This window comes from Brassica rapa, chromosome A02 (assembly GCF_000309985.2).
Source record: "Brassica rapa cultivar Chiifu-401-42 chromosome A02, CAAS_Brap_v3.01, whole genome shotgun sequence".
NCBI lineage: Eukaryota > Viridiplantae > Streptophyta > Magnoliopsida > Brassicales > Brassicaceae > Brassica > Brassica rapa.
In genome coordinates this window covers 13,574,193-13,590,749 of record NC_024796.2, presented here as the reverse complement: position 1 = coordinate 13,590,749, position 16,557 = coordinate 13,574,193, and the positions used below count along the sequence as shown (strand labels likewise).

The 16,557-nt window shown below is 36.9% G+C and overlaps 3 protein-coding genes, 2 non-coding genes and 1 pseudogene across 5 annotated transcripts; 3 read left to right on the top strand and 3 right to left on the bottom strand.

Moving 5' to 3' along the window:
* Positions 1-832: 832 nt before the first annotated feature.
* On the top strand, positions 833-3,057 carry LOC103852998 (TATA-binding protein-associated factor 2N). Its single transcript, XM_009129900.3, has 8 exons — positions 833-1,026; positions 1,099-1,221; positions 1,334-1,414; positions 1,506-1,594; positions 1,699-1,773; positions 1,930-1,994; positions 2,083-2,148; positions 2,220-3,057. The coding sequence occupies exons 2-8, from the start codon at positions 1,099-1,101 to the stop codon at positions 2,723-2,725; spliced, it is 1,005 nt and encodes a 334-aa protein (XP_009128148.1). The 5' UTR covers positions 833-1,026; the 3' UTR covers positions 2,726-3,057.
* Positions 3,058-3,411: 354 nt separating this feature from the next.
* On the bottom strand, positions 3,412-3,483 carry TRNAD-GUC. The gene has a single exon. It is a non-coding gene; the product is annotated as a tRNA-Asp (tRNA).
* A 184-nt stretch (positions 3,484-3,667) lies between these two features.
* LOC103853418 lies at positions 3,668-4,904 on the top strand (annotated as a pseudogene).
* Positions 4,905-4,981: 77 nt separating this feature from the next.
* Positions 4,982-5,053, top strand: TRNAE-UUC. Its single transcript has one exon. It is a non-coding gene; the product is annotated as a tRNA-Glu (tRNA).
* A 377-nt stretch (positions 5,054-5,430) lies between these two features.
* LOC103852997 (probable acyl-activating enzyme 5, peroxisomal) lies at positions 5,431-10,213 on the bottom strand. Its single transcript, XM_009129899.3, has one exon. The coding sequence runs from the start codon at positions 7,305-7,307 to the stop codon at positions 5,655-5,657; it is 1,653 nt and encodes a 550-aa protein (XP_009128147.1). The 5' UTR covers positions 7,308-10,213; the 3' UTR covers positions 5,431-5,654.
* A 255-nt stretch (positions 10,214-10,468) lies between these two features.
* Positions 10,469-11,444, bottom strand: LOC103852996 (SKP1-like protein 1A). Its single transcript, XM_009129898.3, has 2 exons — positions 11,047-11,444; positions 10,469-10,839 (listed from the first exon to the last, which is right to left on the bottom strand). Exons 1-2 carry the CDS (start codon positions 11,353-11,355, stop codon positions 10,666-10,668), a joined length of 483 nt encoding a protein of 160 aa, XP_009128146.1. The 5' UTR covers positions 11,356-11,444; the 3' UTR covers positions 10,469-10,665.
* Between the last annotated feature and the right edge of the window lie 5,113 nt (positions 11,445-16,557).

Genomic DNA, 16,557 nt, shown 5'->3' with positions numbered 1-16,557 from the left:
TGGTTTCATCATTAATTAATTTGATATTTGTTCAATTTTGATTTGTGACACAAAAGCTTAGATGCGTCTCACGTTTGGTGGGTCAATACTCCCAGCTATATATTTATGAGAATATTTGTACTTGTCTTTTTTGTCACAACCACTTTTGTTTTGTCAAATGCTCACACCAGTTATATTATTGTCTTATCTTTAAAGCTAAGATTATGCCTTAACGAAGTTTTAAAAAGAAATTTTTTGGGGGTTAATACATTTTTTTCTCCAAAAATAATAAATATCAAGAAATTTCAAAACTAACACTACAAAAATGTCAACGGACAACGTTTATCTAAATTTATTAAATACTTGTAAAATACTTATGTTTTCCTTACATAAAAGCTGAATTGAAAAGTTCAAAATGTATACACTTTAAATATTAAAGTTAAAAAAAAATAATTTATATTTTTATCAACCGTTAGCACCGATAATCCAGAAAGTTTTCTATTAATAACAGGTAGATTCGATTTTCGTCTAACAATTTAATTTTATTCTTCTATTGAAAAAGCCATTTAGACTGTTTCCTTCGCATTTTGTGCAACTGTATAATAAACAAGATATTATCATTACAAGAATTTATTCTCACCAGAAAAAGAAAAAAAAAAGAAAAACAGATATGCCTCAAGTAAACCGAGAAAATTGATATGAACCGAAGTTAAGAACAATCCCGGTTCAAACCCCCTGAATACCGGATCTGAATCAACAAGTAACGAGTAAACTCCTTGGTTTAGCGATCTTGAGCTTGATTTATCGTGGTTCGGTTCGGTTGGGTTGGGTATAATAAAACCGTGAACCGAGACCGGTTAGGGTAGTGCAAACGTGTGTGTGTGGAAGAGAGGAGTGGTGCGGCTGATATATATGTGAGAGGCGCTTTGCATCAGAATCTCTCTTTAGGGCTTAAAAAAAGGAGAGAGACGAAGCCGTACAAAGAGGGCTCTTAAACCACTCACTCCCCTCTCGAGAAAGATCTCTAAACCACAACATCCGCTTAAGGTAAGTATCCAAATCAACATTGATTTCTTCTCCTTGATTATTTTTCCATTTTAATGATTGGGTTCCTGTTAGATGGAGAAGTACGACCGTGTGGTGAAGAAGAAGGATGAGACGCCGATTGACGCGAACGAGATTCGTATCACTAGTATGGGCAGGGCACGCAACTACATCACCTACGCCATGACTCTTCTCCAGGTATTGTGTAATTAATAATGTCAATCTGTTGTGTGGTTAAAGAGATGATTCTAAAGTTTTTTCGGAGGATTAATTGAACAGTTTTATTTAGAATTTGTTTTGGTGTGTATAGGAGAAAGGGTCAACGGAAGTTGTGTTCAAGGCAATGGGAAGAGCTATCAACAAGACTGTGAACATTGTTGAGCTCATTAAGGTAATTTTTGTTGTTGTTGTGTTTATTTCACAAACCGTGGTTTAGATGATGGGTTGTCTGAAAGTTTCCTTTTTTTTAATGTGTGACGCAGAGAAGGATCCCTGATCTTCATCAGAACACATCTATTGGATCCACCGACATCACAGACACATGGGAACCTAAAGAGGAAGGCCTTCTTCCGTAAGGATCCCATTTTCTTTTTTTAATTGTTTATAATTCCTAACATGTACCTTTGTTCTTACCTTAATTAGTTGTTATTTTTTTTTTTTTGTTCTGTGTTGAAGTATTGAGACTACAAGGCATGTGTCTATGATAACCATTACCCTATCCACCAAAGAGCTTAACACATCCTCCATTGGGTGAGTTTCTCGTTTTATCTTTCTTATTCACTTCGTGTGGTCCTTGGCTGTTATCTCTGCAGAGGCCGTCTGCTTGATGTATAAAGTGCATATTCATTTTTGACAGGCTTCATAACTTTTTTATTACTAATAATATTTTATGAAATGATGTTGCAGATACCAGTGCCCGATTCCTGTTGAGTTGGTGAAGCCATTAGGCGACATCGACTATGAAGGAGGAGGTTTGTTCGGTCACTCTTAATGACCTTTATAAATCTCCCATGTTCAGCTCGGCTGCTTTATTAGTTTTCTGTTTTATATATCTCGCAGAGGGTTCACCTGGTGGCAGAGGGAGAGGAAGAGGAAGGGGGAGAGGGAGAGGAAGAGGTGGCAGAGGTAAGTAGTGTTCTATTCAGATTCTAAATATATGGTTCATGGATCTTTTGTAATGTATTTTTTTTTGGCAGGGAATGCATATGTGAACGTTGAGTATGAAGATGGCGGTTATGAACGTAACCAGTCCTATGGTGGCAGAGGAAGAGGGCGTGGTGGCAGAGGACGCAGCAGCCGTGGTGGTCGAGGAAGAGGAGGATACAATGGTCCTCAGAATGAGTATGATGCACCACAAGATGGTGGTTACGGTTATGATGCTCCTCCTCATGAACACCGTGGATATGATGACCGTGGCGGTTACGAGCGTCGTGGTGGTTACAATGGGGGTCCTCAGGGGCGTGGTGGTTATGATGGTCCTCGGAGGCGTGGGGGTTATTATGATGGTCCTCAGAGGCGTGGTGGTTACGATGGTCATCAGGGGCGTGGTGGTGGTTATGAGGGTCCTCCTCAGGGCCGTGATGATTATGATGATGCTCCTCGGCGTGGACGTGGAAGGGGAGGTCGTGGAAGAGGAGGAGGTCGCGGTGGTGGTGGATTCAACAACAGAGCAGATGGACCACCAGTCCAGGCAGTTGCTTGAGACATGAGAGTGAGGTTTCTATGTTACACAAACATAAAAAAAAAAAAGAAGGCCAAGAGTCGTTTGATGTTTTGTTCTATCTCCTTCCTCTCTCCTTATGTTTGATTCTGTCCATGAAGAAGACATGTTTGCCATAAGTGTATCCCTCCTTTTGTTTTATCCATTGATTCGCAGTTTTTTCTTTTAGTTGGTGACTGTTTTTCTTTAAAGTCGCTTTAGGTTTTATCTGTTCATTTTATTTATGGTGGGTTTTTATTGGAGATTTACCTTCTGTTTATTTGCTTCGTAGTCTTTTTAGATGACAGAGTAAGAGTGAATAATTTTTTGTTGTCTTTGCTCTTATCGGTTATAGTTTGATGAAACATTTGATTATTTTTTTTATTCCTAAGCACTTGATCGTCCATTTTGGGAGGGATATTATTTGAGTTGATGAAAACACACACCAGAGTTGCAGAAGCCATCCACTTGTTGAGTGACTTTGCGTCTGGCATTTTTTCTTAGATTCTTGTGTGTATATTTTTGGGCACGTAAGAAAGCAATGTAGCACACACGAAAGCAAGGCAAGCAGCTCATTTCTGTGTATTTTTTTGTTGGGCCTTGCATACTTTTGAGTCTCTAGTCTTGGGCTGTGAGAAAGACAAAACCGACGCCGTATACATGATTAGGAGATACTTAAAAAACTTAAACGCCGTTGCCGGGGATCGAACCCGGGTCACCCGCGTGACAGGCGGGAATACTTACCACTATACTACAACGACTTGGATGCCTGAAGTGAAAACATAAGGAATTTAACAAAATCTGCGGAACCGAAAAAAATCGAAACCCGTACAAGTTTTCAATCATCATAATTGTGATTGTGAATTTCTTGTTTTGTTGACAACAACTCACCGAAGAAGTCGATACTGTGTTGAGAAAGAAGTTACTAACCGTGTAAAAATATTAATGGGCCATGGCTAATTAAGTTAAGGCCCATTAGAAACACGAAAAGTACTACGGAAGAAAACGATTTATTCTTCGTTCTTCGTTTTACACTGTTATACAAATAAACAGAGGCAAAAGCAGCAAGAAGAAGCTCCGGAAAATGGAGAAGAAGACGAAGACGAATTGCGAAGTCTGCTGCTTTCAAGGACGAAGGTGGGATCATTAAAAATTGATTTCAACGTCGGTAAGTCTGATCGTAGCGTCTTGAAAGTCTCCGGCAAGCGCGTAAAAAGGTTTTCTTCCTCAGACTTAAAGACTTGTTGCTGATTGTTATGTAGCCTACCTAGTGTTTATTCAAATGCTCTTCTTTGTGCAGCAGAATGCTTGCTATGCGCTCTGAATCGAATACAGCATTGTGCAAAGTTTCCACTGCAATCGATTCTTATATCGTGAGGTGCAAAAGCGTTTTACTTTGTTTTGCTTTTCTTTGTCATAAGATTAATGTCGTGAAAGATTGATGTTTTTGTTTTGTTCTAGGTGTTGTGTAAAAGGCTCTCTCTTGGAGGTGAACGAGAGGTTAATCAAGCAGCCTCAACTTCTTAATTCATCGGTAAGATATACATCTTTCTTTTTATCTTTTCTAACAAATCTTTATGCTGATGAACTTAAGAAACTGAATGGATACTTAAATTTCTATGATGTTATTTTATAAATGTCAAGTATTTTGCTTACGGAATCAACCAACATGGAATATATAACTCAAAATGGATTTGATTATTATTTCTTTGTTTTTTTATATGCAAGTAGGCTAAAGCTCCATGATGATGTTCTGTATTCTGACTATATCTTCTTGTTACAAAATCTGATTTTAGGCTGATCGAGAAGGATAATTATGCCAAGGACCTGCAGATTGGACCAAAAACAAGGAATCACTGATCACCTTGGAGGAGGAGTATTAACAAAAGAAACAAGTGGCTCTATGATACAGTTATGAGAAACCACGGTTGACTCTCTTTGTTGTTTTATTGAAGAAAATAAACAAGTGGCTCTATGATACAGTTTTAAGAAACCACGGTTGGCTTTCTTTGGGAACCGTGTTTGATCTGAAGCTGATGATTAGGCTTTAAGTCAGATTAGAACTTTGAAGTTTTATTGCAGTCTTTGTTGTTCTGCAATATTCATAATTAAGCTGTTGTGTTGTGTTTTATCTGACAATAAAATTTTGAAATTGAAGATCCTTTTAGGTCTATGATGTTCTTAATTGAACTTTTTTGATGTGCCAAATGAACAAATATATATACGTTGAGTACTAATACTCACAATGTGTAACACCAATCCGTTGTCGTCCAGCGGTTAGGATATCTGGCTTTCACCCAGGAGACCCGGGTTCGATTCCCGGCAACGGAGCTTTTTGTTCGGTGTAACAACAACTGTTTGTAGATTTCACACAGTGGTAATTTCTTTGATTAATCTAAAGAACCTTAAAACATTTTATTAGTCACCAATGTCCCTTGTTCAAGATTTATATCCGGCCAAAAAAATATAGATTGATCTGATCCTGATCCTGATTTTACTTGTAAAATGTTTCGAAAACTTTCTACTACCATGGAAACTCGAATCCATATCTTTAATGAACGAGATAATGATGAAGTCAATACTCAAAATCTCTGCCTCAACCTCGAAACTGTTCAAAGAATAATCTCACACTTCAATCATTTTCCCCACTTTTAAAGTCCCATTAATTCAAACAAAGCTTATAATATTACAGAAGGTGGATACAGAAACACATGAACTGAACTTTATTAAGGAGAAAGGGTAATCTTGAAATCAAATTCAACCCGTAAATGCTTTCACAATCATATAACTTGAAGATGACAGAACCGGAACCAAAGAAACAAAACTGAACCAAACACTTCCAAGAGCAACCCACTCATGCACCAGTCTAAGCCATCTATCTTACACTTCAATCCATAACTTGTTATTAAATCAAACTATAGTATACTTTTCTTTACAACCGACTTAACCTCGTGGAACCCATTTTATTAGCCATCTCCTTAAGCACGAACTTAGGAATCTTCCCTGTAGATGTCTTAGGCAACTCATCAAGAAACACAACCGTTTTAGGCACCATGTAACGTGGCATCTTCTCCCTACAATACTCTATCATCTCCTTCTCCGTGGGTTTCCGGGTCAACCCAGGTTTTAAACTAACGAAAGCACACGGCGTCTCTCCCCATTGCTCATCCGGTCTAGCCACCACAGCCGCTTCATTCACCGCCGAGTGCGTGTACAACACCGCCTCCACCTCCACACTACTCACATTCTCTCCACCCGTTATGATTACATCTTTCGACCTATCTTTAATCTCTAGATACCCATCTCCGTGCAACACTCCGACGTCTCCGGTGAAGAACCACCCGTTCTTCAGAGTCTTCCTCGTTCCGACAGGATCTTTTAAGTAACCGAGCATGACCGAACTCCCTCTCATCACTATCTCCCCCATCGTTGCACCATCTCTCTCCACGCTCCGACCCGAAGCCGGATCCACCACGTCTATTTCAGTAAACCCGACGGTTCCCACTCCTTGCCGGCCTTTCAGCCTCGCCTGATCACTCGCCGGCAAACGGTTCCACTGTGGCTTCCACGCGCAGGAGACCACCACGCCGGCTGTTTCCGTTAAACCGTACCCGTGGCTGATAACGAAACCGAGAGACTCCGCGCGGAGGAGCACCGTGACCGGCGGTGAAGAACCGGCGGTTAAGAAATGAACCGGACTTTTAAGAGGTTCCTCATGAGTCGCCGTTAACATGTTAAGCACAACGGGCGCGCCGCACATGTGAGTAACGCCGTGATCACGGATCAAACGGTGGATTAACGGCGCTTGGAACTTACGTAAACAGACGTTAGTTCCTCCAACGGCGGCGATAGCCCATGGGTAACACCAACCGTTAGCGTGGAATATCGGTAGGGTCCACAAGTAAACCGGATTCTTCGGTACGGTCCAGTCGATTAATGAATCCAACGACATGACGAAAATACCCCTGTGACAGTGAACCACTCCTTTGGGAGACGAAGTCGTACCGGAGGTGTAGTTGACCACAATCGGATCCCACTCGCTCTCGGGTCGGATCCAGTTAAAATCCGGATCTCCTCTCTCCACTAAAACACTGTAGGAGTAACAGAATTTCGAACGGTCCGCCACGTCAGCACCATCTCCCCCCTCCTCGTCCTCCTCGATGAGGACGAGAATCGGCGGCTTGTCAAGTTTCTTGATCGCTTCGACGGCGAGGTCGGAGTAAAAGACGTCGACGAAGAGAAGCTTAGATTCGCAGTGGCGGAGGAGAACAGAGACGGTGGTAGCGTCGAGGCGAGTGTTGATGTTGTTGAGGATTGCGCCGCTCATCGGAACGGCGAACTGGAGCTCGTACATGGCCGGAGTGTTAGCGGAGAGGACGGATACGACGTCGGATCTTTTGATACCGATTGAAGACAGAGAGGAGGCGACGCGGAGGCAACGGAGATTGGTCTCCCGCCATGTGTACACGGTGGAGTTGCCGTAAATGATGGAGGTACAGTCTCCATACACGGTGGCTGCTCTTTCGAGGAAGCCTAAGGGCGTCAACGGTGGTGAGTTTGCAGCACTTGGCTTCAACTCCTCCATTTATTTTCTTGATATTCTTGAGTGTCCACAACAAAAGATAGATAGAGCTATTTATAGAGATAGAGCCAAGCTTCAGACAAAAATAAAGTTACGTTTGTAACTCATAGTCGCCTGGATTTGGTAACTGTAAGAAAAGTCAGTAACTGCTCCGACGAGGAATAATATCAGAATGAATTTAACTGTGGTTTATTGTAGTTTAAGAAGATTAGTTTAAGACAAGGAGTGACCACAACTAAAGATAGACTATTGGTGACATGTAGTATTAGCTTTGAGTTACCAAAAACGTTATAGTTCGATGTAACTTGCAGTAAAAATTATGTGGTATAAATTATAGATTTATGTAGTGAGTTTGCAGTATAAATTTGAGTTAATACATTTTAAAAACAATTGACTGGTAACATTTTTGATGTATAAGTTGCAGTATGTATAATTTTTTAAAGAAAATCTAAATATCAGAAATAATAACACCTATTATATATTTAATAAAATAATTAGAAAAACTAAATATAATTTAAAAATTAAGAACATATATATTAAGAAACAAATTAATAATTAAAATTAACAAATAAAATCATAGGATATAACATTTTAATCATCAAACAAAATTAACAATTAAATATAAAAACAATTTGGATTAACTAACTAGAGTTTAAAAAAACTAACAAAACTGAAAATAATTAGAAAGTCTTTCACTAACAAGTAGGTTATGTATTAAAATATTGTATTACTTAGCAACAAGTAAACGTACAATATGATCATGTACTATTTTTTTTTAATTTGTTAAAAAATAAAAAAAAAAGGACGTGGAAAAATAAAAAAGAATGTGGGATAGTTAATAGAAAACCAAAATTTATTTAACACAAGTCTTAATACATGAGAATTTTGTTGATGTTGATTTAAGATTTGATTTATGTTTTTTACAAAGGACATAACTCAAACTAGTAACTCAACAATAATACATTATAACTCAAACCTAACATCAAAAACTCAAAACTAATTCATGATTGGTGACATTTTTGATTTTTGTGCATAACTCAAACTAAATCAACTCTAATACATGTTACCAATCAAAGCCTCATGCAATTTTTTTATTTGGTTAGTGAAGATTAAGATCTCGATTAGTTGTAAGAAAAGTCAGTAACTGCTCCAACAAGGAATGATAAGAAGATAAAAGCAAGATTAACCCGGTCCTTTTATTAGAGATTCTTAACTCATGATTTGACATTTTTTTTTACATTTTTCGGTTAAAAAACGTCTTTTATACCTCTTATTTAATAGACGTTCTTAATTTTTCTTAGTTAAAAGTAAAAAACCATTTCAGTTAAGAACCTCAGTCAGGTTAATCATGATATAAGGTCTGGTTGGCTAAATGACTTTACTTTAGCTTTACGATGTAGAGATTTGGCTATAGAAGTTGTTTTTCTACCAAAACAAAGTATTTATAAAAGTTTCTTTTGTAATTAAAATATGGTTTATTATTTTATAAATATAATTTAAATATATAAATTCGATTAATAATAAGAACATGAATATATATATATATAGATTAAGATAGTGCAATATAGATCTAAGATATATTAATATATCAAACAAGATTTATAATAAAATTGATATAAATTTAGATAAATGTATTAATTATTAGGGAACCAAATATTTTAGAGAAAAAAAGGAAAAGAAAATGTACTACTTTTGTTCTTAAAACCATGTCTGCTTAGATATCAGAAAACAATAGAAAAGAGAAAAGAGAAAATTTAATTTAATTTTAGCCATTTTAGAATGATTAAAGTTTTTAAAAAGCAACTAATACATTTATCTAAATTTATCTAATTAATAAATTTTTTTAAAAGTAAAAAAAAAACTTAAAAGCTTTCTAATTTTCTAAAGCCTTCAAAGTTTTAACACCAGTTAAAATCTGAATATATTTTTGTTCTGTAAAACGTACATTTGGACATGGAACATGTATACAACATAACATTTGAACATGCAACATGTATATACACTCCTGCAGTACATAATTAAATTTTAGTAAAATAAGAATGAAAATAAATTATAATATTGGAAACGAGAAGCGCATGCTTCTACGGTTCTTCCCAAGACGGTCTATACGTCCATTTGATGTAGTTGACCTGATCGTTGATAGGAACAGAGTGATGGAATCTTTCTTAAATACAGAATGCAATTAAAGGACCACATGCTACTCGCAGAATGAAGATAATATAAACTTTTACTTGTACAACCAATCACACACTATGATTGATGTGATATAATCATAGTCAGCGTCAGAACTTAAGTGATGTTCACATTGATGTATCAGTTAAACATGTGTTTCCAGTGTGGTGATGCATCAGTAAAACATGTGTATTCCAGTGTTATGCAAAGTTTGCATTCAGTTTATACTCAGAGTTCTTTGCTTTGCATCAATTCATGAATCTTGAACGAGTGTTGATGTTTCTGTGTGTGACTATTTGGATTAATCAGCACAACAACAAATGCACAATTTAGCAAAATAAGAAAAAATGCACAAGTGCCCGCAGGATAGACCATATACAATTCTCTGAGACAATAGAAAAAAGAATAGGCGAACCGGACTAGGTGTTCTAGGCACTGTCGTGGCGCTCAATACCACGGCCTTATGGCACTTGGGCCTGAACTTGAAGAATGATGAAAGAATATTTTCAGAAGATCACATGCTAACTGAAGGCAACCAATCACACATAGCAATCGATTTATATGTAAATTATGTTCAATACCAAAAAACGTGGGGTAAAAATAATCTTGACATATTGTTTAAGTGATGCAGCACCTCAACCATCTTTTTCACTCGGAGAAAGAGCTTCAGTGTTCAGATTCTAGAATGTTCAGTTCATGAGTATCTTTGAGTACTTGTACGACATAACTCTTTATCATGAAGCCACTGATTCATATTCTCATTGTCAGCATAACTCGTAGCTTGCCATTATATAACAGCAATTTCGTTTCTTGTATGAATGTCTCAACTATCAGCTCTAACTTGGAGAGTCTCAACTATCATCTCTAACTTGGAGACTTGCTTCCTTCATCTGGAAAAGGAATCTAAAGAAGGTGTTTAAGTAGCATGGAAGCCACCGAAACAGAGCGATCAGTAATTCGCATGAATGACGAAGCAGATGAACAAGATAAAAGATATTTGCAAAGCAAACCAACATCACCCTTTAAGATAAATCAAAGCGCAAACATAGGTTCTCGATTATAAATAAAGAGGACGAACAGTCACAAATTTAAACACGAAAATAAAAAGGAACCCGAAGTCATCGACAAATAACGTAAAGGAAGAAACTGGGTGGTTTGCTTCAACACGACAAAGACTATCTTCTCTTGATCATTCAAAAGCCCATTGGTTCTCCCTGCGCACCTCCTCCTCTTCCTCGGCAGTAAAGTCGTTCTTGATGTTGAAGGTCGTGCGAATCTCCTCTGGAGTCTTCCCCTTGATCATATCAGCCACCGTCTGGCATGTCAAGTCAAGAAGGTTCTTGATGTTCAAATAGTTAGCCGCCTGCAAGTTCCAAATCCAATTCAAAACCATTAGATCCAATTCAAATCACGCTCAATTCCATACGAATCCTAACAATCTCAAGAAAGATCCAATCTTTAAACGAAACCCCCAAATTAGAACGAAACCCTAATTTTCAAAATCGAGAACCCTAACAATCTCAATCCAATCTATAAACGAAACCCTAATTTCAAAATCAAAAATCCTTACCAGGATGAGTTCGAAGAGGGTAGCTTGATCGATCTTCATGAACTCGGCGTCCCAGGCCTTGAGGTCATCGTCGGAGGAAGCGCCGCCATCGACGGCCTCGGTCTTAGAAGCGGCGGCGTCGACGTGTTTCTTGCAGTACTCAATCACCTTCGCGAGGATCTTGCTCGTGACGTTGGGAAGAGGGATCCCGTTGTCGACGCAGTCGTCTTCGACCATGTGCGCTATGGTCTGAGACTCGAGAGCCACGGCCTCGTCGACCTCGAAAGACTCGCCGTCGGAGCTTTTCAACACAATCTTCTTCGTCGACATCTTTGAGAGTTTTGATTTCGAGAGGAGCGATGAAGGTATTCGAGGGAAGCGTCTTACTTGTTTTATATATAGAAATCCCTAATTTATTTTTATACTAGTGGTATTCCGGCGCTACGCGCCGGGTTAGTATATTTTTTCTTAAATAAATTTAAAGTTCATTTATAATCTTAGTAAACAAAATATATTTAAAAATATGAAAATGAAAATATGTTGAAAGAGAATAATATTTTTCTGATCTATTTGATATTGGTTAGCGACCGTAGTATATTACTTTATTTTAATGTTGTTTAGTTCAAAGTGGAATATCACTAATAGATTTAATAAAAATAGAATAAAAAGTCAATAGTTATAACAAAGTTAATTTAATCGGAATCTAAACATTTAGTTAAGTTGATGTTTTTTCGACCGAAAAGGAAGAAGAAGTAAAGTTGATGTTTTATTTAGACAACATACTTATACTATTAAGTTCATGTGCATAGTATATAAAAGGAACTGCATTTGTTTGTTTTGATTTGTGTGCTTGTGCAGTTGAGGAGAGTGACTTTATGTTTTGTTTGGTAATTGTGTTTACCATGTTGTATGTTTTTTTTTTAATTATGGATTACGTTTGTGCATGTGTAGCTCATCTCCTTTAAAAAAAGCTTGTGTAGTGCATCTTTCAACATATGCGCTTCATGCAACAGAACTCCGTAGGGGTAAGCTAACAAACACGTTTTTGATTACGATCTTCAGAATTTGTGAACCTATAGGATCATCAAAAGTATCGCTTTAAATTCTAATTTAGACTCTTAGATTGCTTTAAAAATGAAGAAGGAGGAGAGTGATTGCGTATGCAATAATATAATTGGATTCTTCAATGTCGCAGTTACAGGTTAAAGCTCATATATCGAATGTATCAAATAGTACAACAAACGGAGAACTCATCAGTGCTTTGAAAACCAGATGAAGTGTGGCGGTATGTGTTATCGTCGGCTATGAATTCTTGATGTCGGTGTAGTATATACCCAAATGAAGTTGTAAATATGAGAAACAGAGTGGTTCTGTAAATAGTTATAGTGTAAGTAGGTGAAAGCATATTAATATGTACGCACACTTGTGCAAGATGATGAAGCAGACAATAAAATGCCATGTAGATATGAAACAAAGTTAGTTTTTCCAGTATCAGTAATTATTGTACGTTTGTATTATTTGCTAACTTACAAACACGTGAAAAATTCTCAGGAAAAAGCCTATTAATGATAACAATGGTCAATGATCGTCAAGATGATTCATGATTGACGTAGCGAGAAAGATAGAACATACCATTGTGAAAGAAAGCAATCTCTACAAAAAAAGTAAAAAAAATAAATAAAAAGAAAGAAAATATTGCATAATAGAAAATCAAATTAACACAGAGCTTTTTGAAAAACTATCGAGCATCCGGTGACGGTGAGGAACAGGAGAACTGATGGCCTGCAAGATCTGAACAATCTCTGCCATTGTAGGCAAATTTGAAGGAATCTGAGAAGTACAGACAAGAGAAAGTTTCAGAAAAGGCAAAACCTCATCCTCAGAGTATTCTTCCTCCATTGTAGGATCAATACACTCCAACACATTCCCTTGTTCTAACAAAACTCGAACATGATCGCTTAGTATCACAAAGCTGTCTTCACCGTACTCCAGGAGTCTCCGACCAGTCAGGAGTTCGAGTATCAGAACTCCAAACCCGTAAACATCGCATTTCTCGTTGACCCTTTAGTTCTGAAACTCTAGCTCAGGCGCTACGTAACCTAAGCATTCTGAAACCAGTTGGTGTTCATTGTGTTCTCGTCTTGTGTTGTTAGAAGACGAGCTAGGAACTTGTTGTGCAGCTCTAGCGTCCAAATTACACGAGGTTTTTGTGAGCTGTCGTGTCATCGTTTTCATTTCCTCTTTCGTCTTCTTCCTCTTCAAGATGATCTTTACAAAATGCTCTTCATCTTCTTAACTTAATTTTCCTCACCACATGTTGCCATCTGTTCTTGAGCTCCTCAATTCGAACTGGTTTAAGGAGATAGTCGCAGGCACCGTACTTGACTCCTTCCATCACATACTTTAGATCGCTATGCGCAAGTAACAGTGCAAGATATAATTAACAAGATCAAAACATTATAAAAAGAGATCAAAACATTCTATCTTGGAAACATGAAAAGAATCAAACAGAAACTTAATAGGTGATACTAATGACAGTTAAGTCCATTTCAAGATCGCTGATCACGAGATCAAACTTGTTCCTGTTATCCCTCAGCAACTCCAGTGCGGTCTGTGCCTTATTCGCTGTTGTGACTGCACATATATTACCTAAAAGTCTGTCTTTATACAGAGCAAGAGAATCAGTCATAAAGGACAAGATAATCATGAATACAATCAAAATTCGGATCATTCCTAAGCAGAACCGTGAATAAATTTCAACCCCATTAAAAATAAGAGCAAATAATTTTTGAAAATGTGAACTTTCTGTGATTTATGATCAAGATAACAAACCATGAGAAGAACAAAGAAAGAAGAGGATATTTGAAATCCTATGTTCTGTTCGTCTTTCTTTCCTCTACATGTCGACTCTTTTTTCATGTCAATAAAAAGTAAAAATTTAATCTCATTATAATAAGATACACTACTGATTCTTAACCTGTTTTCTTTGGATCCTTCCCAAGTATTTTTCATTGGCTTATGGATGTCGAGGAAGAAGCAAGACCCGTTAGTACAACACATAAATTCAACTGTCTAAGACTTCAACATAAAGATCATTCATAAATTTATATTTTTTTACCTCAAACCAAGCTGAACAGAATAGGTATTCCGTCTTCACTGCCTGAAAACATCAAACAGGAACTATATGATATTATCTCATTCTCATAGAGAACAAACGTTGGCAAGCCCATTAAATGAATAAAAAGGACTTCAGCTTTAAGAGTAATAGCTTTTGCAGAATTGTTGGTCACTTGCAACTCCGGAATCAAGCATAAACTAAAGAACCCAAAAAGGACTTGCAACACGTGTATGCCAAAAACATCAATTCAAAGGATACAAACAGAAGAAGAGACATACAACACAAAGCTTCTTAGTGCTCTTCACATCATATTTCAGACGGACAACTGCGGTGTTTGTACATCGACAAGGACAGTTTACGACGTCGCCATAGTTGGAGTTGATTCTGAACAAAGATTGGCCTTTCGGATTTCGTTGGATTGTGGATGTTCATCGCTGGAAAGGAACACATTTATAGTCACTACTACAATCGGTTACCTTGGATTTATGAGAGAAAGTGGGGGAAGTGGTACAGATGCGCAGAATTAAAGTATCAGATGAAGGCAATAACAAAATACTGAGGATTAGATCGGGGATTAGATCGGTCTCCTTGGTCTACGGCGCTTGAGCATCGAAGAAGAGACGAAACAGCTTCAAAGGTGAGGACACGTGTCACGAAAAGCCCCACCCTCCCTGGTGATGTGGCACAAGGAGGTGAGAGAAAACTCTCCTTTATAGTTATAGATAAGTCGGTTCGATGGTGAGAAATATAAGGAAATTGTTTTATTTATTTTCCCAAAGTGAAAAATAGGAAATATCATAATTTTCATTAAGTTAAAATTTTGAAAAATATCAATTTTGACTTTTTTTTTTTTTAAATCGTTACTTGTACTTTTGTGGAGTCTTGAAAAAGAGAGAATGCATTAATTATATTCTGTATCTAACTCATAAATTAGTGTTATTGCTTGTCTTTGAGTTTTGTCACATTACAATTTAACTCGTGATTTGCTGTTGTAAAAATAGAAAACCATTCTAATTTGATTTAAGTTTTTTTCACCTCGTTGATTATTTCTATTTTAATTAAATAAAAATAGATTTATCAGATATTAGAGAATTATTATTGTTAAGATACTCTGCTGAGTAATTCAGAATGTTTTTTTTTAATTTAAATTTTAGATGACAAACCAAAGTTATGTTTGGGCAATTTCTCCTGTTTGGGGATATTTTAGATTACTCTTTTTTTTTGGAGCAAATTTCGATTAAGGGATTGATTGAGAAGGATATAGGGTCTGATTGGTAATAGCGGTAGCTTTAAAATTTTTGCTGTAGAAAAAAATCTGTAGACTTTTTGCTTTGGCTTTAGATTTTATTGCTGTAGAATTTGTGGAAAGCAGTAAAAAATTGCTTTGGATATTTGGCTCTGTAGAGCACTTGTACAGCTGTAGATTATTTTAAAAGCTGTGGTTTCAAAAAAAAAATTAAAGCTTGATTGCTCTGAATTTAGTGCTGTAGAAATAAATAGGGCTGTGGACAGCACCTACAGCAACTACCAATCACCCCCATAGCTTTATGTTTTTTTTGCTTTATAAATTAAGCTGTAAGTTTTGACTGTGACTTTAGTTTTTTTTGCTATAGATTTATTTTCAAAGATAATTGAATGCACTAAATAAAAGCCGTAGAAAATTTGATTCCAAAGTTAACATATTTACTTTTTTAAGTTTTTTGATGTAGATTTATTTTCTAAATGTAAAGGATGATTGCTTTACAAAATGGCTTTAGAAATAAAATTAGCTTTCTGCAGCATCTACAGCCTTCCCAATCATCTCTTAACTTTTTTATTCATTTTCTTGTGACATGCGTGAATTGTGTTTTGATGCTTTTGTAGTTTTTCTAATCTATTTATGTGTTATTCACTCCATTTTGTTTAAAAAAATATGTCATAGGAGAAAATTCAGAAATTTTAGAATGAATAACGGCCATCGAGATCTCTAGGATTGGGATGCCAACGGGATTAGCGTCATTTGTCTGAATAGAAAAATTCTGATCCACCGAAATAGGAGCACAAAGATTATCTTCATGACAATTTTCATGCAGAGAAATCACATCATTTTAACGCAATTTGCGAATGAATTTTGTACATTCTCCCACAAGGAACTTTCCTTTAGCAAGCCTTGCTTTAAGGTACCGTAATGTTTTAGCATTCATATCACAATCAGTAGCATGGTCCCCATCATAATATGGGCCATTATCTTCATCTTCTATGATGCGGACATTGGAGAGCGATTTCCTTTATATGTACCCATAAAGCAATCATTTTCAAGTTTTCCTCTGTAACCGCCGTATCCCAAGGATGTGTAACGATCATCCACTCACCAAAGGACCAGGGACCTCTTTGCAAAACTATGTTAAGAGGCTCCTTTATCTAAAAAACAAACT